This window comes from Hordeum vulgare, chromosome 4H (genome assembly GCF_904849725.1).
Source record: "Hordeum vulgare subsp. vulgare chromosome 4H, MorexV3_pseudomolecules_assembly, whole genome shotgun sequence".
NCBI classification, from domain to species: Eukaryota; Viridiplantae; Streptophyta; class Magnoliopsida; order Poales; family Poaceae; genus Hordeum; species Hordeum vulgare.
The window spans coordinates 597,830,077-597,852,742 of record NC_058521.1 but is presented as its reverse complement, the minus strand read 5'-3'; the positions used below and the strand labels follow the sequence as shown (position 1 = coordinate 597,852,742).

At 45.7% G+C, this 22,666-nt stretch overlaps 1 protein-coding gene across 1 annotated transcript; it reads left to right on the top strand.

Annotated features, from left to right (window-relative positions):
• The first annotated feature begins 17,533 nt into the window (after positions 1–17,533).
• Positions 17,534–20,215, top strand: LOC123449920 (F-box protein PP2-A13-like). The gene is made up of 3 exons (XM_045127287.1): positions 17,534–18,168; positions 18,713–18,831; positions 19,566–20,215. The coding sequence occupies exons 1-3, from the start codon at positions 17,833–17,835 to the stop codon at positions 20,017–20,019; spliced, it is 909 nt and encodes a 302-aa protein (XP_044983222.1). The 5' UTR covers positions 17,534–17,832; the 3' UTR covers positions 20,020–20,215.
• Positions 20,216–22,666: the final 2,451 nt, after the last annotated feature.

Genomic DNA, 22,666 nt, shown 5'->3' with positions numbered 1-22,666 from the left:
ACGTTCCCCAACAGAAATTTCAACCTTGGCTACTTCCGATGTCTGGCTTCAACAAACCGGCTGCATTCTAATGCATGTAGGCAGCTTCCGGCTTTCGGTTTTCCGTCTTTTATTCTCACAAAGCATGACATCAAACTGAGAATCAATGAATTCAACACAGTGCTCCTATTTGGCTAACCTCCTGTACTCATTGGCATTTTCTGTCAAAGCAAGTGTAGTAACAACATACTGAGTTGGGAAGATGAAAAATACAAAATGGAATTAGAACATCGTTCCATCAATGCAAACTTTCCAACTGAACAATCCCACAAGAAAACGCAGGTGATTTCATCCTTAACTCCACCACTTCAAACAACACTACCATTGTTATTAACAAAAACGGATTACATGTCAAATCTGAAAATCGTAGTCTAGATTGGACTGAACCTTCATTATGCACTAAATGTATTTGCTACATCAATGTAAAAGTTTCAAACTCTAGATGATGCATGCAACTCTAGATGAGCTGGTGCTGTTGTAGTGCTGTCTGGTGGAGGAGCTGCTGGAGCTGCCGCTGGCTGGTGGAGGAGCTTCTGGAGCTGCTGCTTGCTGGCGGAGGAGCTGCTGCCGCTGGCTACTGGAGAAGCTGCTGGTAGCTAGCAGATGAGCTGGGCAGAGGATGTAGGGGCGGATGCAATTACTGAACGGGAGTAGATGCATATGCAATTGCAACATCATTCAGAGCAACATTTGAATTGTCAATTTTGCTTACCACTCTATAGTTTCTGATTGCAGAGAAGCAGCTGGGGAGCTGGCGACCAAGTGGGGCGGCCAGGCGAGGGACCGGGCGAGGCCTTTTGACCAAGGGAGGCCCTGGAATCTGGAGGAAGACCACGATCTTAGAGGGACCGACCCTGGGATCTGGAGGAAGAAGACAATATGGGACGGCCTAGGGAAGGCGCCGCTGGAGGAAGACGACGATCTGAAGGGATCAGGTGAGGCTAGCTGGAAGGGACCAGGAGAGGCGCTAGGAGGGACCAAGCTAGGCCCTGGAACTGGCGAGCTGGGCGGCGATTGGAGGAGGACGAAGATCTGATGGTAGGGATTCAAATCTTGGGAGGGGTAGCAATGTAATTTCCATACTTTTCACCTGGTCGGGATGTTTTCCTAAACGTCTTATATTTCGATACAGAGGGAGTATATACCATAGATCCGACATTCGTGATTGAGATTGCCGTGAATGATTGCCAAAGTTAACCACTTTTTCCGATCAACTCGGACCTCGCCCCGGTTTCATTTCATAGAAACAAAACCACATATGGCAAAGTTAAAATAGTATTAGGTGCAAAATTTTGAATATTTGTGTACGAAAAATAATTATATTGTCTTCCTATTCTCTGCAGTGATAGAATGATCGCTCTCAGGCAAATCCAATTCAATCCAATATGTTCAAGCTTCAGTCTGTGCTCTCCTAGACCTGTAGCAGACAGAAGCTGCCGGTGCCACTAGCAAGTGTAGAATCAACTCACCAAAGCAGAATGGGACTCCTCGAGGCAAAATTTAGTGTTCTGACTTTTGACCCTTTTTTAAAAGTTTAGCCAGGATCTAACCCTGTTTAAAAATATTTTGAAATCTGACTTTTTTTCATCCGCTGGAGTCAACGACGGTAAGGTATACCAGCCTACCGCCGAGGTACGTGGCAATAGGGACACACATCCTATCGTAAAAAAAATCTATGTAACAAATACAGTGCATATACACACCTATCGCCGGACACTTTGACGGTAGGATTGCACGTGCTACTGGTAGCCTGTTTAGCGTGACGTGAATAAGTTTCCTACCGCCAAGTACCTCGATGGTAGGCAGCTATACCCTATCGTCAGCGAGCCTGGCGATAGGAAAATGGTCAGATTCCCAAAAATTTCGACCGGGTCAAATTTGACTAAACTTTCACAAAAAGATCAAAACACGAAATTTTACCCCCCCCCCCCCCCCCCCCCCCCCGAGCTAGACACCCAGCCAAATAAGACCTCACCTGGCAACCAGACAACACTAAGCCACTCGATTAATTCCAGCGACGCAATCATGGCCTAATGCCACGTGTAAAGCCCTTGTGAGTGCTGAGTCGAATCCACGATGTTTTGGCATGGGTTCCACACCCGAGGGCCGCAGAAAAAGCGCAAATTGATATTTTGCTGGCGTCGTTTGCTTCCTTTCTTCTGGTAAAATCTTTTGCTTCTTCTTTTTTTATTGTTGAGAGAGATCTTTTGCTTCTTCTTTTTATCATTGCAAAAAAACTTTTGCTTCCTGGTAGGTGCCAGGCAAAAACCAGTGGTTGGACTTTTATTTAAGGTTGAGTGCAACAGCTGAGAATGACATGCCATTCATCAATATAAACCGCAACAGTATGACGTATCTGACTCTTAGTTGCTCTGTTATACTGTTGTGTGCTGATGCAAATTAAGCAATTTATTCTTTTTGGTCGATGATGAAGGGGCAACAAACCGTGTGCGTTTGCTTTTCGTGCGAAAAAGCCGGACACAACATTAGAAATTGCCTTCTATTCAACCTTTTTTACTTTCCATTGATCTTGCAAGGCTTCTGCCGCGCCCGCGTAGGCGATGGCGAGAGGATGTGTTAATGCACTTGTTGGCTCCGTGTCCACTGAAACTTTTGAAAACTACTCGTAGAACATTACTGAAGCTGCTGGATCATTACCCCAGCTGGTGGTGTCGCTACCAACTTGACCCCAAGGAGATTGACACACTCACTCACACACTTGGACTAGACAGTAGACACCACACCTAGCAACCAAACAACACTAGCCCGAACCCTCTAACTGTAAGGATGGACACGCTGTCTTGCCTTGCAATGGAGCCTCCCTGATTTTCTAGAAACACTGTAAGGCTGTAGCTGCTCCTTTGGCTCTCAAGTCTGACCTCTCTGCTGAAAGGCGAGAAATCACTCGAGTTACTCAAGTGGCCGGCAAGAAGATCACAGCCCCAATCACATCTCGTCCAGTCAGCCTTCACGTTGCACCAAGATTACCCAAGCTAACCACACACTTGGTGCAAATTCGGTTGAATCCCAGTTTCTTCCAAGCTTGAGCGTGCTCTGCCCGGCCGGCCTGGAGCAGACAGAGGAGGCTGCTCTGCTCTGCCCTCTGCTCGTGCCACCACCAATGTCGCCATCAGCCGAGCGAAGCAGAGTGACACGTTGGAATTGGATCAGACACCCAGCTAAAAGCTAAAGACAGCACAGTCAGCAGTAAACATCTCGGCTAATTCCAGCCGCACAACCAACGGCCTAAAACCGCCAAGGCAGGACGTCCGGGCGCCACGTGTGCCGGCCCTGTGCGTGCTGACTCGGATCCACGATATTATTAAGGCCCGGCTTCATCCGTTCCGGCTCCCCCGACCCGATGGACCCGGAAAAGCGCAAGTTGATATTTCTTGTGGGGTGAAGGAAAGGGAGAGTGCAACTTGCTGGCGGCTTTTGCTTCCTGGCAGGGGCCAAACCAAACCGATTGTACGAAACAAAATGCGGCACTTGGGCTTTTGTTTCAGGTGGAGTGCAGCTGCGGAGAATGACATGTCATTTATCTAAGCCAGCCGCCATTTGTGTATTATTGTTGCGCTGCTAGTTGCTGGTGCATGTTAGGTTATGCGGACGATTTCTTTTTTCATTGGTTGATGGAAGGAGAACTGACTATGTTTCATTCTGGTTTGCCAAAACTGCCATGAAAAGGGGAGGACAAAATCATCTGCGTCACGTTGCCGCAACTCATGAGGGATTACTGTTGGCACCCTCTTAACAACAGTTTCGACTACTTACATTTTTTCTTCGTTTCCATGCAAACAAATAATAATCACGCGCCTTCTTTCGAATACATAGGGAGTACGCTGCATACCATTTCATTCTATGATTGCCCGTTTGTTTCTGCTAGTCCTTCGTATGATGTATGGCCAGAGAAGCTTGCTCTTTATTCTCTCTAACTATAAGGAAAAGGTTCATAATGCGCGCTTTGGATTGCATTCGCCAATTTAGGTGGCCGTTGGGACGGAAAGGCAGCAATCAAGGTTGGTTAGCCAAATATATGAACAATAGATTATGATGTAGGAATTAGGATGCTTTCTTTACAACAATGCAGCACAAATGGTGGGTGGTTACGTTAGATTCTGGGTTCAATGGATTTTCTGTGCCCAGGAATTAGCAAGCCTTAATTTAATGGCAGGGATCCCAGCTCATAATAAAAGTTGGATTATACTTTTGGAACCCCTTTCGGGGTATGCAAAGGTCGTTGCAGCTGGAGATTCATTAGCTGGGTGTCTCACCAAACAGGATGGAAGAAGCGCAGTGCGGTATGCACTCCACCATCTCCTTTGGTGCAGGAACGTCATCGTCCTCGCTGGTCTTCATCACGTTGTCGGATTTTTTTCGCCTACTTCAAGCATCGCCGACACGTACCTATCCAGTCGTCGCCGCTGCCGACAGGCCTCCATCGTCGCCGCCTTTAGGCCGCCGCCGCCGCTCTCCTTTGGCGCCGCAGCTCGCTCAACCAAGCCGCGCCGTCCGTCCACCTCCTTCATCTTCGTCCATCACCAGCTCCTCGCCAGCGGCGACGTCGTCTACCCCGACTCCTCGATATGACGTAAAGCTTGTGCAGGTCCCTCATCTCCGCATGCCCGGTGCTGGCAACATCGACGTGTGCCTTCGTCCCCGGTGTGTTCCCATGCCTGGCAAACCTGGAGCTACGCATCGTCAACATCGTCTTCGTCCGTCTACGCATGCCCGGTGCTGGCAACACCGATGTGTGCTTTCATCCATGAAGTGTCCCCGGGCTTGGCAACCCCGGCGTGACGCGTACTACGTCTTCTTTCCAGTGCACCACTTTTTCGACACTACTGCGCCCCATGACTAACTCGGCGCCTCCTTGCGTCCGCGGCTCCTCGGCGACTGCCTCGGCACTAGCTACCCCGACTCGACATCGACCACGGCGTTCTTTGCACGGCTACCTCGACCAGGGATACACCACCCTACGCTCTCGGCTACCTCGACATCGGCACAAAGGGCTACCGCCTTGCTTGAGCAACCTCGTCGGTTTTCACTCCAGCCACAACTTCCGCGATGCATCGACCGTTACGACTGTGGAGGGATGACCGTTGGCTTACCTTGGGATTCTTCTCTAGTCTCACCGTCTGCTCGCTACCGTTGTGCCTGGGGGGGGATGTTGAGTATATTGATTATTAGGAAATATGAGATAGACTAGGATTTGTCCTACCTTGCCTTGTACTTTAAGTTGATCATTGTACTCCTATATATATGCCCATGAGGCCCAAGCAATACACAACTATTCCACCAATCCCTCTATTCCCTTCAATAGGTAGGAACAAAACAATTTTGGGGCATTTTATAGGGCCGAGCCCTCCATTTTTCATATAGATGCATCGTTTGAGCAACAAGTAATTTCAGGCAGAGAATATATCTTTTATAATTGGGGCTAAAACTTGAGATTCAATTTTATTGAATGTGCCGATCTGGGGGTTGTACTTCAAATATGTAACTCAGGTTCTTTTGTATCAAGTGAAAAGCTCAAGTGCTCTCTTGTGAAGGAAAAAAATCACTAGAAGTCCATCCCCATATTTTGACAATCCTCTCTCTATTTTTTGAACCATGTCCAAATTTAGTTGTTTTTTTTTGCAGTCTGACGAAAAAGCGGTTTCCCCCACTTTATATTATAAAGCAATCACACCAAACATCCAATCATTATACAAAAGAAGTCAAGACCGCTAATAAGTTCAGCTCGGGGCACAACACAAGACACTCCAAAGAAACAAAAGCTAGCATTTAATGAGGCTCCGATGGAGGAGGAGGGGGTGGTGGAGTGAAGAAGGACGACGGGAGCAGAGACCGATGCTGATGATGTCGATAAACCCTTTCTGCCATCGCTTGCTAAGTGGCCGCCATAGCTGCAAGAAGCCACACAATTTATATATGACATCAGTCGTGCGATGTGGAATCACATGCTCTATCACAGGTCCATTTTGCATATTCTAAAGTGTCCACGCTAGCGCCCCAATAGAAACCTATAGGGCGGGAAGAGACTCATAGGGGGATGCCAAGAAATCGCTAAATAGGTCTGGGAGGTTATCATGGGACCAATTACCACCCACAACATCCTCGTGGCATCCCCACAGGAAGGTTGCGGATGGGCACCGTCAGAAGATGTGGTTGATGTCCTCCGCCACCTTGCAAAGGGGACACAACCCATCACTAGGTCCGTTGCGTTTCAGAACCTCGGTCCCTGAAGGTAGATGCCCACATACCCATTGCCAGAAAAAAATCCTAATCTTTAGGGGTAGCTTAAGCTCCCAAAGGAGGTTAAGCTCCCGCGGTCCCGGAGTGGCCAAATGACCTTATAGAGGGACTTAGTGGAGAAGGAACTAGTCGGTTCAAGATGCCAATAAGTGGCATCCAGCTCCAGGGAGGGGGGGGTGCATGTCAATGCACTCCATCATCTCCTCCCATGGGATGCGTTCCAACGGGCCAAAGGTACGTCAGAAAGCCACTCATCCAAGATCTGTTAGGGCCGCTTCAACCGTGAGTTGCGTCCGAGTACGAATACAGAACATTGTGTAGAATCGCTCCACAAATGGTCTAATGCCCGACCATCGGTCAAGCCAGAAGAGTGTGCTAGCACCCGAGCCAATCCTAATGGATGAACCAATATGGAGAATCGGTAAATTTTGGATTATCGACCGCCAAAACTGGGAGCCTCCAGTCCTTCGAGCAAATGCAAGTGGCTGACCACGCAAATATTTGGCACGTATAATGTCAAGCCACATCCCCCCATCCCCAGTTTCAATCCGCCATAGCCATTTGGACAATAGGGTTATGTTCATATGCTTTCATGAAATAACGGCGAGGCCACCCTGGTCCTTAGGTTTGCAAACCTCGGACCATTTGAACATATGATATTTCTGCTTGTCACCCTTTCCCGCCCAAAAGAACTGGGATTGATACTTCGGAATATCCTCATGAAAGGATTCATGCAAACTATAGAATCCCATCACGTACATCAATAGGCTAGCCATGGAGGAGTTAATAAGCACCACTCTAGCCACTTTCGATAGCCAACGCCCTTGCCAAGGTTCTACCCTATGTTGGACCTTTGCCATCGAGGGGCGCAAGTCCTTCTCTTGCAGCCGTGAGACACTGATCGGCATGCCAAGATAAGTCGTCAGGAAGGACCTTAATCGATAGTTTAGACGATTAGCAATAATGTGGGATTCCTCATCCGAATAACCCAGCACCATAAATTCACTCTTTGCAAAGTTAATCTTCAATCGTGACATCTCCTGAGAGCAGAGGAGGAGAAACTTCAGGTGAGTAATATCCTCATGTGAGCCCTCCACCATCAAGATCGTGTCGTCGACATACTTCAGATGGGTTAGCCCGCCCTAGGGGATGAGGTGGGGACAGATACCCCTAATATGACCCGCCCTCTTGGCAAGGTCCAAGATCGCCGCTAGGGCGTCCACTACCAGTTTAAAGAGAAATGGGGACAAGGGGTCACCCTGTCGAACCCCCTGCTTCGTCGGGAAGAAAGGGCCCATCACCCCATTAATGTTGATTGCGTTGCGGTCACTCGACACGAGTTGCATGACACGCGCAATCCAATGGTGGTTGAAGCCACACCTTCACAATGTTGGGGAACGTCGCATGGGAAACAAAAATTTTCCTACGCGCACGAAGACCTATCGTGGTGATGTCCATCTACGAGAGGGGATGAGTGATCTACGTACCCTTGTAAACCGTACAGCAGAAGCGTTAGTGAACGCGGTTGATGTAGTGGAACGTCCTCACGTCCCTCGATCCGCCCCGCGAACAATCCCGCGATCAGTCCCACGATCTAGTACCGAACGGACGGCACCTCCGCGTTCAGCACACGTACAGCTCGACGATGATCTCGACTTCTTGATCCAGCAAGAGAGACGGAGAGGTAGAAGAGTTCTCCGACAGCGTGACGGTGCTCCAGAGGTTGGTGATGACCTTGTCTCAGCAGGGCTCCGCCCGAGCTCCGCAGAAACGCGATCTAGAGGAAAAACCGTGGAGGTATGTGGTCGGGCTGCCGTGGAAAAGTCGTCTCAAATCAGCCCTAAAACCTCCGTATATATAGGTGGGAGAGGGGGGCCTTGCCTTGGGGCTCAAGGATCCCCAAGGGGGTCGGCCGAGCCAAGGGGGGAAGGTCTCCCCCCCAAACCGAGTTGGATTGGTTTGGTGGGTGGGAGTCCTTCCTTCCCTTCCCACCTCCTCCTTTTTTTTTCGTTCTCTTTGATTTTTCTTCCAATGCGCATAGGGCCCTTTTGGGCTGTCCCACCAGCCCACTAAGGGCTAGTGCGCCACCCTCAAGGCCTATGGGCTACCCCGGGGTGGGTTGCCCCCCCAGTGAACTCCCGGAACCCATTAGTCATTCCCGGTACATTCCCGGTAAGTCCAAAAACCTTCCGGTAATCAAATGAGGTCATCCAATATATCAATCTTCGTTTCCGGACCATTCCGGAAACCCTCGTGATGTCCGTGATCTCATCCGGGACTCCGAACAACATTCGGTAACCAACCATATAACTCAAATACACATAAAACAACGTCGAACCTTAAGTGTGCAGACCCTGCGGGTTCGAGAACTATGTAGACATGACCCGAGAGACTCCTCGGTCAATATCCAATAGCGGGACCTGGATGCCCATATTGGATCCTACATATTCTACGAAGATCTTATCGTTTGAACCTCAGTGCCAAGGATTCATATAATCCCGTATGTCATTCCCTTTGTCCTTCGGTATGTTACTTGCCCGAGATTCGATCGTTATTATCCGCATACCTATTTCAATCTCGTTTACCGGCAAGTCTCTTTACTCGTTCCGTAATACAAGACCCCGCAACTTACACTAAGTTACATTGCTTGCAAGGCTTGTGTGTGATGTTGTATTACCGAGTGGACCCCAAGATACCTCTTCATCACACGGAGTGACAAATCCCAGTCTTGATCCATACTAACTCAACGAACACCTTCGGAGATACCTGTAGAGCATCTTTATAGTCACTCAGTTATGTTGCGACGTTTGATACACACAAAGTATTCCTCCGGTGTTAGTGAGTTATATGATCTCATGGTCATAGGAACAAATACTTGGCACGTAGAAAACAGTAGCAACAAAATGACACGGTCAACATGCTACGTCTATTAGTTTGGGTCTAGTCCATCACGTGATTCTCCTAATGACGTGATCCAGTTATCAAGCAACAACACGTTGTTCATAATCAGAAGACACTGACTATCTTTGATCAACTGGCTAGCCAACTAGAGGCTTGCTAGGGACAGTGTTTTGTCTATGTATCCACACATGTAAATGAGTCTTCATTCAATACAATTATAGCATGGATAATAAACGATTATCTTGATACAGGAATTATAATAATAACTATATTTATTATTGCCTCTAGGGCATAATTCCAACAGTCTCCCACTTGCACTAGAGTCAATAATCTAGCCCTCACATCATCATGCGAATTACATTGTAATAAATCTAACACCCATATAGTTCTGGTGTTGATCATGCTTTGGCCGTGGAAGAGGTTTAGTCAGCGGGTCTGCTACATTCAGATCCGTGTGCACTTTGCATATATTTACGTCCTCCCCTTCGACGTAGTCGCGAATGAGGTTGAAGCGTCGTTTGATGTGTCTGGACTTCTTGTGAAACCGTGGTTCCTTTGCTAAGGCAATGGCACCCGTGTTGTCACAGAACAAGGTTATTGAATTCAGTGCACTTGGCACCACTCCAAGATCCGTCATGAACTGCTTCATCCAGACACCCTCCTTAGCCGCCTCCGAGGCAGCCATGTACTCCGCTTCACATGTAGAATCTGCTACGACGCTTTGCTTGGAACTGCACCAGCTTACCGCACCCCCATTAAGAATAAATACGTATCCGGTATGCGACTTAGAGTCGTCCGGATCTGTGTCAAAGCTTGCATCGACGTAACCTTTTACGACGAGCTCTTCGTCACCTCCATACACGAGAAACATCTCCTTAGTCCTTTTCAGGTACTTCAGGATATTCTTGACCGCTGTCCAGTGATCCACTCCTGGATTACTCTGGAACCTACCTGCCATACTTATGGCCAGGCTAACGTCCGGTCTAGTGCACAGCATTGCATACATGATAGAGCCTATGGCTGAAGCATAGGGGACGGAGCGCATATGCTCTCTATCCTCATCAGTTGCTGGGCACTGAGTCTTACTCAATCTCGTACCTTGTAAAACTGGCAAGAACCCCTTCTTGGACTGTTCCATTTTGAACCTCTTCAAAACTTTATCAAGGTATGTACTTTGTGAAAGTCTTATCAGGCGTTTTGATCTATCCCTATAGATCTTAATGCCTAGAATGTAAGCAGCTTCTCCTAGGTCCTTCATAGAGAAACTTTTATTCAAGTAATCCTTTATGCTCTCCAAAAACTCTACGTTGTTTCCAATCAGCAATATGTCATCCACATATAATATTAGAAACGCCACAGAGCTCCCACTCACTTTCTTGTAAATACAAGATTCTCCAACCACTTGTATAAACCCAAATGCTTTGATCACCTCATCAAAGCGTTTGTTCCAACTCCGAGATGCTTGCACCAGTCCATAAATGGATCGCTGGAGCTTGCACACCTTGTTAGCATTCTTAGGATCGACAAAACCTTCGGGTTGCATCATATACAATTCTTCCTTAAGAAAACCGTTAAGGAACGCTGTTTTGACATCCATCTGCCAGATTTCATAATCGAAAAATGCAGCTATTGCTAACATGATTCTGACGGACTTAAGCATCGCTACGAGTGAGAATGTCTCATCGTAGTCAACTCCTTGAACTTGTGAAAAACCCTTTGCCACAAGTCGAGCTTTATAAACGGTCACATTGCCGTCAGCGTCCGTCTTCCTCTTAAAGATCCATTTGTTCTGAATAGCCTTGCGGCCCTCAGGCAGTACCTCCAAAGTCCACACTTTGTTCTCATACATGGATCCTATCTCAGACTTCATGGCTTCTAGCCATTTGTTGGAATCTGGGCCCACCATTGCTTCTTCATAATTTGCAGGTTCATTGTTGTCCAACAACATGATTGATAAGACGGGATTACCGTACCACTCTGGAGCAGCACGTGGTCTCGTCGACCTGCATGGTTCGACAGAAACTTGAACCGGAGTTTCATGATCATCATCATTAACTTCCTCCTCAACCGACGTCGCAACGACAGAGGTTTCCCCTTGCCCCGCGCCACCATCCAGAGGGATGAGAGGTTCGACAACCTCGTCAAGTTCTATCTTCCTCCCACTCAATTCTCTCGAGAGAAACTCCTTCTCGAGAAAAGCTTCGTTTTTAGCAACAAACACTTTGCCCTCGGATTTGAGATAGAAGGTGTACCCAACTGTCTCTTTTGGGTAACCTATGAAGACGCACCTTTCCGCTTTGGGTTCCAGCTTTTCAGGCTGAAGCTTTTTGACATAAGCATCACATCCCCAAACTTTAAGAAACGACAACTTTGGCCTTTTGCCATACCATAGTTCGTATGGTGTCGTCTCAACGGATTTTGATGGTGCCCTATTTAAAGTGAATGCAGCTGTTTCTAATGCATAACCCCAAAACGATAACGGCAAATTGCTAAGAGACATCATAGATCGCACCATCTCTAATAAAGTACGATTACGACGTTCGGACACACCATTCCGCTGTGGTGTTCCAGGCGGTGTCAACTGTGAAACAATTCCACATTGTCTTAAGTGAGCACCAAACTCGAAACTCAGATATTCACCCCCACGATCAGACCGTAGGAACTTGATCTTCTTGTTACGATGATTTTCAACTTCACTCTGAAATTGCTTGAACTTTTAAAATGTTTCAGACTTGTGCTTCATCAAGTAGACATAACCATATCTACTCAAATCGTCAGTGAATGTGAGAAAATAACGATATCCGTCGCGTGCCTCCACGCTCATCGGACCACACACATCGGTATGTATGATTTCCAACAAGTCACTTGCACGCTCCATTGTTCCGGAGAACGGAGTCTTAGTCATCTTGCCCATGAGGCATGGTTCGCACGTGTCAAGTGAATCAAAGTCAAGTGACTCCAAAAGTCCATCAGCATGGAGTTTCTTCATGCGCTTTACACCAATATGACCTAAGCGGTAGTGCCACAAAAATATGGAGCTATCATTGTTAACTCTAACTCTTTTGGTCTCAATGTTATGTATGTGTGTGTCGCTATCAAGATTCAATATGAACAATCCTCTCACATTGGGTGCATGACCATAAAAGATGTTACTCATAGAAATAGAACAACCATTATTCTCTGACTTAAAAGAGTAACCGTCTCGCAATAAACAAGATCCAGATATAATGTTCATGCTCAACGCAGGCACTAAATAACAATGATTTAAGTTCATAACTAATCCTGATGGTAACTGAAGTGAAACTGTGCCGACGGCGATTGCATCAACCTTGGAACCATTTCCTACGCGCATCGTCACTTCATCTTTCGCCAGCCTTCGTCTATTCCGTAGTTCCTGTTTCGAGTTGCAAATATGAGCAACAGAACCGGTATCGAATACCCAGGCACTACTACGAGAGCCGGTTAAGTACACATCAATAACTTGTATATCAAATATACCTGATTTTTCTTTGGCCGCCTTCTTATCAGCCAGATACTTGGGGCAGTTGTGCTTCCAGTGACCCATACCCTTGCAATAGTAACACTTCGTTTCAGGCTTAGGTCCAGCTTTGGGTTTCTTCGTCGGATTGGCAACAGGCTTGCCGCTCTTCTTTGAATTACCCTTCTTGCCTTTGTCGTTTCTCTTGAAACTAGTGGTCTTATTCACCATCAACACTTGATGCTCTTTATGGAGTTCAGACTCTGCGACTTTCAGCATCGCAAACAACTCTCCGGGAGACTTGTTCATCCCTTGCATGTTGTAGTTCAACACAAAACTTTTATAGCTTGGCGGCAGTGATTGAAGGATTCTGTCAGTGATAGCCTCTTGCGGGAGTTCAATCCCCAGCTCAGCTAGACGGTTTGTGTACCCAGACATTTTGAGCACATGTTCACTGACAGACGAGTTTTCCTCCATCTTGCAAGCATAGAATTTATCGGAGGTCTCATACCTCTCGATTCGGGCGTTCTTCTGAAAGATAAACTTCAACTCCTGGAACATCTCAAATGCTCCATGACGCTCAAAGCGACGTTGAAGTCTCGGTTCTAAGCCATACAAGACTGCACATTGAACTACTGAGTAGTCCTCCTTACGTGCTAACCAAGCGTTCTTAACATCCTGATCAACCATAGCGGGTGGTTCATCTCCTAGCGCAGCATTAAGGACATAATCCTTCTTCCCAGCTTGTAAGATTAGCTTAAGATTACGAGCCCAGTCTACAAAGTTGCTTCCATCATCTTTCAATTTAGCTTTCTCTAGAAACGTATTAAAATTCAGGGTGACTGTCGCGTGAGCCATGATCTACAACACAAATATATTCAAAGTGGACTTAGACTATGTTCAAGATAATTAGAGTTTAACTTAATCAAATTAAACGCTAAACTCCCACTCAAAAAGTACATCTCTCTAGTCATTTGAGTGGTTCATGATCCACTTACACTAGCTCAAGTCCGATCATCACGTGAGTTGAGTATAGTTTCAGTGGTAAGCATCCCTATGCTAATCATATCATCTATATGATTCATGATCGACCTTTCGGTCTCATGTGTTCCGAGGCCATGTCTGCACATGCTAGGCTCGTCAAGCTTAACCCGAGTGTTCCGCGTGCGCAACTGTTTTGCACCCGTTGTATGTGAACGTTGAGTCTATCACACCCGATCATCACGTGGTGTCTCGAAACGACGAACTGTAGCAACGGTGCACAGTCGGGGAGAACACAATTTCGTCTTGAAATTTTAGTGAGAGATCACCTCATAATGCTACCGTCGTTCTAAGAAAAATAAGGTGCATAAAAGGATTAACATCACATGAAATTCATAAGTGACATTATATGGCCATCATCACGTGCTTCTTAATCTCCATCACCAAAGCACCGGCACGATCTTCTTGTCACCGGCGCCACACCATGATCTCCATCAACGTGTTGCCATCGGGGTTGTCGTGCTACTCATGCTATTACTACTAAAGCTACTTCCTAGCAAAATAGTAAACGCATCTGCAAGCACAAACATTAATATAAAGACAACCCTATGGCTCCTGCCGGTTGCCGTACCATCGACGTGCAAGTCGATATTATCTATTACAACATGATCATCTCATACATCCAATATATCACATCACATCGTTGGCCATATCACATCACAAGCATACCCTGCAAAAACAAGTTAGACGTCCTCTAATTTTGTTGTTGCATGTTTACGTGGTGACCATGGGTATCTAGTAGGATTGCATCTTACTTACGCAAACACCACAAACGGAGATATATGAGTTGCTATTTAACCTCATCCAAGGACCTCCTCGGTCAAATCCGATTCAACTAAAGTTGGAGAAACCGACACTTGCCAGTCATCCTTGAGCAACGGGGTTACTCGTAGCGATGAAACCAGTCTCTCGTAAGCGTACGAGTAATGTCGGTCCAAGCCGCTTCAATCCAACAATACCGCGGAATCAAGAAAAGACTAAGGAGGGCAGCAAAACGCACATCACCGCCCACAAAAACTTTTGTGTTCTACTCGAGAAGACATCTACGCATGAACCTAGCTCATGATGCCACTGTTGGGGAACGTCGCATGGGAAACAAAAATTTTACTACGCGCACGAAGACCTATCATGGTGATGTCCATCTACGAGAGGGGATGAGTGATCTACGTACCCTTGTAGACCGTACAGCAGAAGCGTTAGTGAACGCGGTTGATGTAGTGGAACGTCCTCACGTCCCTCGATCCGCCCCGCGAACAATCCCGCGATCAGTCCCACGATCTGTTCAGCACACGTACAACTCGACGATGATCTCGGCCTTCTTGATCCAGCAAGAGAGACGGAGAGGTAGAAGAGTTCTCCGGCAGCGTGACGGCGCTCCGGAGGTTGGTGATGACCTTGTCTCAGCAGGGCTCCGCCCGAGCTCCGCAGAAACGCGATCTAGAGGAAAAACTGTGGAGGTATGTGGTCGGGCTGCCGTGGAAAAGTCGTCTCAAATCAGCCCTAAAACCTCCGTATATATAGGTGGGAGAGGGGGGGGCCTTGCCTTGGGGCTCAAGGAGCCCCAAGGGGGTCGGCCGAGCCAAGGGGGGAAGGTCTCCCCCCCCAAACCGAGTTGGACTTGGTTTGGTGGGTGGGAGTCCTTCCTTCCCTTCCCACGTCCTCCTTTTTTTTTCTTTCTCTTTGATTTTTCTTCCAATGCGCATAGGGCCCTTTTGGGCTGTCCCACCAGCCCACTAAGGGCTGGTGCGCCACCCTCAAGGCCTATGGGCTACCCTGGGGTGAGTTGCCCCCCCGGTGAACTCCCAGAACCCATTCGTCATTCCCGGTACATTCCCGGTAACTCCGAAAACCTTCCGGTAATCAAATGAGGTCATCCTATATATCAATCTTCGTTTCCGGACCATTCCGGAAACCCTCGTGACGTCCATGATCTCATCCGGGACTCCGAACAACATTCGGTAACCAACCATATAACTCAAATACGCATAAAACAACGTCGAACCTTAAGTGTGCAGACCCTGCGGGTTCGAGAACTATGTAGACATGACCCGAGAGACTCCTCGGTCAATATCCAATAGCGGGACCTGGATGCCCATATTGGATCCTACATATTCTACGAAGATCTTATCGTTTGAACCTCAGTGCCAAGGATTCATATAATCCCGTATGTCATTCCCTTTGTCCTTCGGTATGTTACTTGCCCGAGATTCGATCGTTAGTATCCGCATACCTATTTCAATCTCGTTTACCGGCAAGTCTCTTTACTCGTTCCGTAATACAAGATCCCGCAACTTACACTAAGTTACATTGCTTGCAAGGCTTGTGTGTGATGTTGTATTACCGAGTGGGCCCCAAGATACCTCTCCGTCACACGGAGTGACAAATCCCAGTCTTGATCCATACTAACTCAACGAACACCTTCGGAGATACCTGTAGAGCATCTTTATAGTCACCCAGTTACATTGCGACGTTTGATACACACAAAGTATTCCTCCGGTGTTAGTGAGTTATATGATCTCATGGTCATAGGAACAAATACTTGACACGCAGAAAACAGTAGCAACAAAATGACACGATCAACATGCTATGTCTATTAGTTTGGGTCTAGTCCATCACGTGATTCTCCTAATGACGTGATCCAGTTATCAAGCAACAACACCTTGTTCATAATCAGAAGACACTGACTATCTTTGATCAACTGGCTAGCCAACTAGAGGCTTGCTAGGGACAGTGTTTTGTCTATGTATCCACACATGTAAATGAGTCTTCATTCAATACAATTATAGCATGGATAATAAACGATTATCTTGATACAAGAATTATAATAATAACTATATTTATTATTGCCTCTAGGGCATAATTCCAACACACAGGACTTCCCTAACGCAGGACCAGTGAACCGTATCATATGCCTTATGAAAGTCTATCTTAAAGAACACAATTTTAAGATGTTTACTCTTCACTTCATGGAGCATCTTGTGGAGGACGAGAATCCCGTCCATAATAAATCGTCCTTTAGTGAACGCAGTCTGGTTAGGGTGATGTAATGAAGAGCAATCAGGGCCGCCCTAGTAGCATACCCCTTGGCCAATATCCGAAAGATCACGTTGATCACCGTGATCGACCGGAACTGCCAAATGTCCACCGCCCCGTACCTTCGGAATAAAGGAGATGATCCCATAGTTTAGGCGGGAGATGTCCAACGTTGCTCGATAGAACTCTTGGAACAACGCTAGGACATCCCCCTTGATAGTTTGTGGTCTTGTGCGACTTGTCTCCAATAATGTTTGTCGCTCGTTGGTGACAACGGTTATGCCGTAGTTAAATCACCGATACAATAGATAAATAACTACAAAAATCGTTTTCTTGGATAGCCAGCTCTAGGCGACCAGGAGGGTGTTTTTTTTTACAGAACTTCAAAAATTTCTCAAGTTTTTTTTGGTACTAAAAAATGGTTCTTCAAAAATTCACAACTAGATTCGAGTTAAGTCATCATAATTTTTCCGAATGCAGCCGCAATTTAGATAAGACTTTATTCCATGCATCTCACAAAAAAACTCCATTACCCTGAAAAAAAAACTCTGCTCAGCAAAACATAGTACTCCACTAATATTTGGGAAATGTTACCCCGCAAAAAAAAAAGAGGAAATGTTTCTGAGATTACAAGAGCCCCCTTCCCCCAGACAGTTCAACACCAAATGCAGCACCAGTAGTGCATGTGTCGCAGTCCAACCTCCACAGTTTTTAACTTTTGGTGACACACAAGTGAGAAAGCAAAGTCGCCCGCGAGGATAATAAATTGGCCCGGCCACCCCGCGCTTCCGATCCCCTTCCCGCATCCTTCGCCTCTGCCCCTCCGCACACGCTCCCGTTTCCGCGACTCACGAGCACCACGAGCGCGCTCGAGCTTCCAACAAATTCCAGCACTCTGGCACGGCACGGACCAACCCGGTTCTCCGCATCTGACCCCTTCTCCCTCCTGCCAAGGCCGTCCACAAGCTCCGGCCTGCTTGTTCTTGGCGCGCTGTACGAGCTCCATCACCGGAGCCACCTGCCGCACTGGAACCGAACGCGGCGGCATTCCTCGCGCCGCGGAGCCAGGCATAGGCAGCATCATGGGCGCGGGCGCGTCGGACCTCGCGGCACCGGCGGAGGCGCCGGGGTCCGGGCTGGGCGACATGCCGGAGCTGTGCGCGGCGGAGGTGCTGCTCCGGCTGGGCGCGCCCGACATATGCCGGCTCGCGCGGCTCAACCGCGCGTTCCGCAGCGCCGCGGCCGCCGACTTCGTGTGGGAGGCCAAGCTGCCGGACAACTACGGGTACCTCATGGGCTTCGTCCGTGGCGTCGCCGGGGAGGAGGACGGGGAACGGGGGCGGAAGAGGAGCGCCGTGGGGAAGAAGGAGGTCTACGCCAGGCTCGCCAAGGCCGTGCGGTTCGACGACGGCAAAAGGGTGAGCTTTTTTTCTTTCTTAATAATAATCACTGTGTGTGCGTGTGTCTGGATTAATTTCATTTTGATTTCCACGGTGTTCTTCCAACTGTTTTGTGTGACTCAACTCGAATTTTTGGAAATCTGAACTCTAGCTACATATTTTTCGTCAAAAGAAGTCTAGATATTTTTCTAAAAAAACTCTAGATATTTTGACTGTACGAAATTTGTACTACTATGTTTTGACTGCTAACATGTTTTGTTTTCCATACTGATGCCGGAATTTGAAGGGAAATTGAACATATATCTTTTACCAAATTTTAGTTCACAAGAAATTGGGGAAGTAAGAAACTATGAGCTGCAAGAAAATCATGACAGGCTCCTTTTAAAAGTCACATGCTTGTGATATGCCAGCACAAACTAATGCAAAATATGTCATGCCCGAAAAACCTTAGTCTCTTCTTCGAGGATGGTTTTATAGTCGATTTCTTACACTCGTGTATCTCTGTTTCTTCTTCTTTATTTTTCTTGTTTTGACGAAGAACTCTCCTGTGTTTGCCCGGCAGGAATTCTGGTTGGAGAAGACCACCGGCATGGTTTGCATGGCATTATCCTCGAAAGCGCTGGTGATAACGGGGATCGATGACAGGAGATATTGGGTTCACATGCCAAACACAGAGTCTAGGTAACTTTGAATTCAGATCTGGCCGGCTTCCAATCATATGCTTAGCAGTAATGTTTTTTCATCTTTTGTTTTGTCTATACCATCAGTCATCTTGAGTGTCACACATCTCTACCTTGTTTAATTTGTACTAGTAGAATGAAAATATCTACCATCATTTTTTATGTAAAATAAATATCTACTGTTACCGTCCATAATGGAAAAAAAAGTGTAGCTTTCATCCCTTTTTGACAAATTTGCATTGCTCAAACTCAAAAAACCGCCGTTGCCAGCTTGCATATCGATGCTGTAATCATGGACGCTGGCAAAAATTGACAGGAGATAGTTCGTTGAGTACAGATTTTTTTCCAACGGAGCTTGAATTTTGTCAAACATATATTTTTATAGCACTGACATTTCAAATAGCGCTTCAACCCTTACGTCCCTTTCTTTTGAAATGTTCACAGATCATGCAACCAACCTACTCCCTCCGTTCCTAAATATAAGTCTTTTAAAAGATTTCACTAGATGACTACATACAAAACAAAATGAGTGAATATATACTTTAAAGTATGTCTACATACATCCGTATGTAGTCCTTTAATAGAATCTTTAGAAAGACTTATATTTAGGAACGGAGGGAGTATCTTTCAATAGGACTAACAAATCCTTATATGTATACATAATTCTATTTCTCATGATGATCGTTAGGAGCCATCCTGAAGGGAATCTGAACCTTTGTGTGCTCGCCCCTGCAGGTTCCAGTCGGTGGCGTACCTGCAGCAAATCTGGTGGTTCGAGGTGGTCGGCGAGATCGACTTCCGCTTCCCGGCGGGGACCTACAGCCTCTACTTCAGGCTCCACCTCGGGAAGCCTTCCTCTTCCAGGCACGCCGGCCGCCGCTGCTGCGGCTCCGACAAGGCCGGCGGCAGCGGCATCCACGGCTGGGACAGGAAGCCCGTGCGGTTCCAGCTGTCGACTTCCGACGGCCAGAACGCCGTGTCGCAGCGCTACCTTGACGACGAGCCGGGGAGCTGGGCGCTGTACCACGCCGGCGACTTCGTGGTCGCCCCGGACGGCCGGCCGGTGAGGGTCAAGTTCTCCATGGCGCAGATCGACTGCACCCACACCAAGGGCGGCCTCTGCGTCGACTCCGTGCTCGTGTACCCCAGCGGATTCCGGACAGAGACAGTGGTTGGCGCTCACAAGTGAGATTAGTTGTGCGCTTCACCGTGTTCCTTTTTTGTATTGTGGAGTAAATAGCTAGAGAAATATGTCAAGTACGTACGTAGTAGAGTGCTAGCTTGAGGTTATCCACCGGTTTGATGTGTTTCCATATTGAAGTGAAGCTCTACATTCCTACAAATCATGCTTATTCAAGTTTCGTGATCACTTCTTTTAAGTTTCATCAACATCTTTCAAAGTGCGCAAACATATCTTTTTTTGAGTTGGAGCAAACATATTTATATAATACAACATGTATGGTTCTTTAAAATACATTCTCAAATACCTAAACATTCAGTTCATTTTTTAAATAAATATAAATAACAATGTGACACAAATATAAAAAATGAAAGAAAAAATCCAGCCATCTTGTGTCAATGGGCCGACCATATATATAAGGTAGCGGCAGTTTTTTTTTTACATGGTAAGACATGTTTCATTTATATCATAAGGATCCTACTACATGTGACGTACAAAAAAACACCAGCCAAAAAGGAAAATCACAAACAGGATTGAAGAATCCTCTAAGCTTAACACTAACTTCCCTCACGTGCTTCTAGCCCCATCACAGCAGCCATCAAAGGTAAAAATAATGGATCACCTCCTCATCCAAACTCGATGCGGCCCCATCGCTAATATCCAGCTTTACGGACCTTCAAATTGACTCGCATAAGACGAAACCATTATCGTTGAACAAATCAAACCGGGAGTTTTTCTTGATTGGGTTCATTTTGTACAATAAATAGAAACATACCAGAGAGATACATGTAGACCACAATTTTTTTTGGCAAAAAGTTTTTCATACAGTTTTCTTGATTTTATTTTTATTTTTGTCCTTTTCCTATTTTTTGTCTTTAATTTTCCTTCTTTAGCTTTTATATTTTTGGGTATAGTTTTACCTTTTACCTTTTTACTTAATTTCAAACATTTTTCCGTTTACTCTTTTATTTTCCCAGAATTATCTCTAACTAATCAATATATGTATGAACATTTCCAACAAATACCAGGATTTGTTTTTCAGAAAACACGTGAAGATTTTTTAACTTTTACATACCCATTTAAATGTCATGATTTATTTTGCACGTACGTGAAGATTTCTGATAAATACACGAATCCGTACTTGTAAGAAATGTATGAACATTATTTTAAATTGTTCTTTTAGATTTCATAAGAGCTTTTTTAAATTCGATAAACACTTCTTCTAGACTTTATGAACATTTCTTTAGTCTTCCACCTTTCAAATTCGTTAAAACACTTCTTTTAGATTTCATTTTTTTTTTCAAAATGCACTAATATATATTTAAAATATGCGAGGCAATTTAAATTATACGTAAATTTTTAAAATACCTTTTGGAGATTGCTAAAACATAACTTATTTTTAGAATAAAATAGCAATTAAAAAGTAACACAAATAAGAGGGGGGGGGGGGGGGAGGGGATCCGGTAAATTTATGCTAATGGGCCGGCCCAATATATAGTATAGCTTGATCGAGTTCGTTTTGTATACTATAAAACCAGCAGGGCCGAGAGAAATACATGTAGATCACAGGGTTGTGCAAAATAAATGTAGACCATAAGTTAGCAATTCTAGCTTGAGATTATTGATTGGCTTGATGTCTTTCCATATTGGAAGTGAAGCTCCACATTCCTAATGTTAGCACAAATCACAGGGTTCATTCATTTATATAAGGCGTATTTATTTTTTAATAAAATTTCATGATGTAAGGTTAATTTTGTCTTAACATATGTATAATTATGTGTCTTGGTCACCGTGCCAAAAATAATATACCTTAAATAAATGAATGGAGGGAGTACTAGACTACAAAATCAAAAATACACCTTAGGAAAAAAGATATTACACAATGATAAGATCAAAGGACCAACTTCAACTTTACAACACATCAAATTGGAAATCTCTCATAAAAAATATACAAAAGTACGAAAACGAACATGTGAAAAACACAACACGATAAACGGATATATAGTCCGAGACGTAGTATATATGGCCTTTTAAAAAAGAAAGAAGAAATGAATACTTTGCGTCCTTGCTTTATTTAACACCTTTGTTGAAAAGGCAATGCCTAGGAGGCGCTTAGGCACGCCTGGGCAATAGGCGATGGCCAAACGCCTCGCCTAGAGCATAAATGAAAGTCTAGTTTGGGCAAGCAACAAATTTTTACCCAAACAAGAAATCATGTCATATTGCACTTATATGTCAAATATGACATATTTTAATGGTAGTAGCTGGTAGTTAGCTAATTTATATGTCCTAAACTAACATCAATATCCAAATTATAATCACCGATACACCGTGATTATAAAAGCTACATTGTTGTCAAGGCAGCGCCTAAGGCACTTAAGCACACCAATGCACTAGGCGAAGGCCAACCGCCTCGTTTACGCCTGCCACTTTTCCAACCTTGCTTAACACTAGAAACAAGAGATACCTTTGAAAATTTGCCAACTGACTCCCTTCGCTTGGATTCAAAGTTCTACCATGGCCTATTGCACATGCATCGCCGATGGAGGCCATCACACTCGCCACCCAATGTGAACTCCTCCGTGATGCATATGTTAAAAATATGACCTAGAGACAATAATATTTGGGTATTATTTATTTCCAAGTTTATAATTAA

Excerpts from the sequence above, each read along its gene's own strand:
- LOC123449920 (XM_045127287.1), top strand. The coding sequence starts at position 17,833 with ATGGGCGCGGGCGCGTCGGACCTCGCGGCACCGGCGGAGGCGCCGGGG. Across the intron at positions 18,169-18,712 it reads GGTTCGACGACGGCAAAAGG|GAATTCTGGTTGGAGAAGAC; the intron begins GTGAGCTTTTTT and ends TTTGCCCGGCAG. Across the intron at positions 18,832-19,565 it reads ATGCCAAACACAGAGTCTAG|GTTCCAGTCGGTGGCGTACC; the intron begins GTAACTTTGAAT and ends TCGCCCCTGCAG.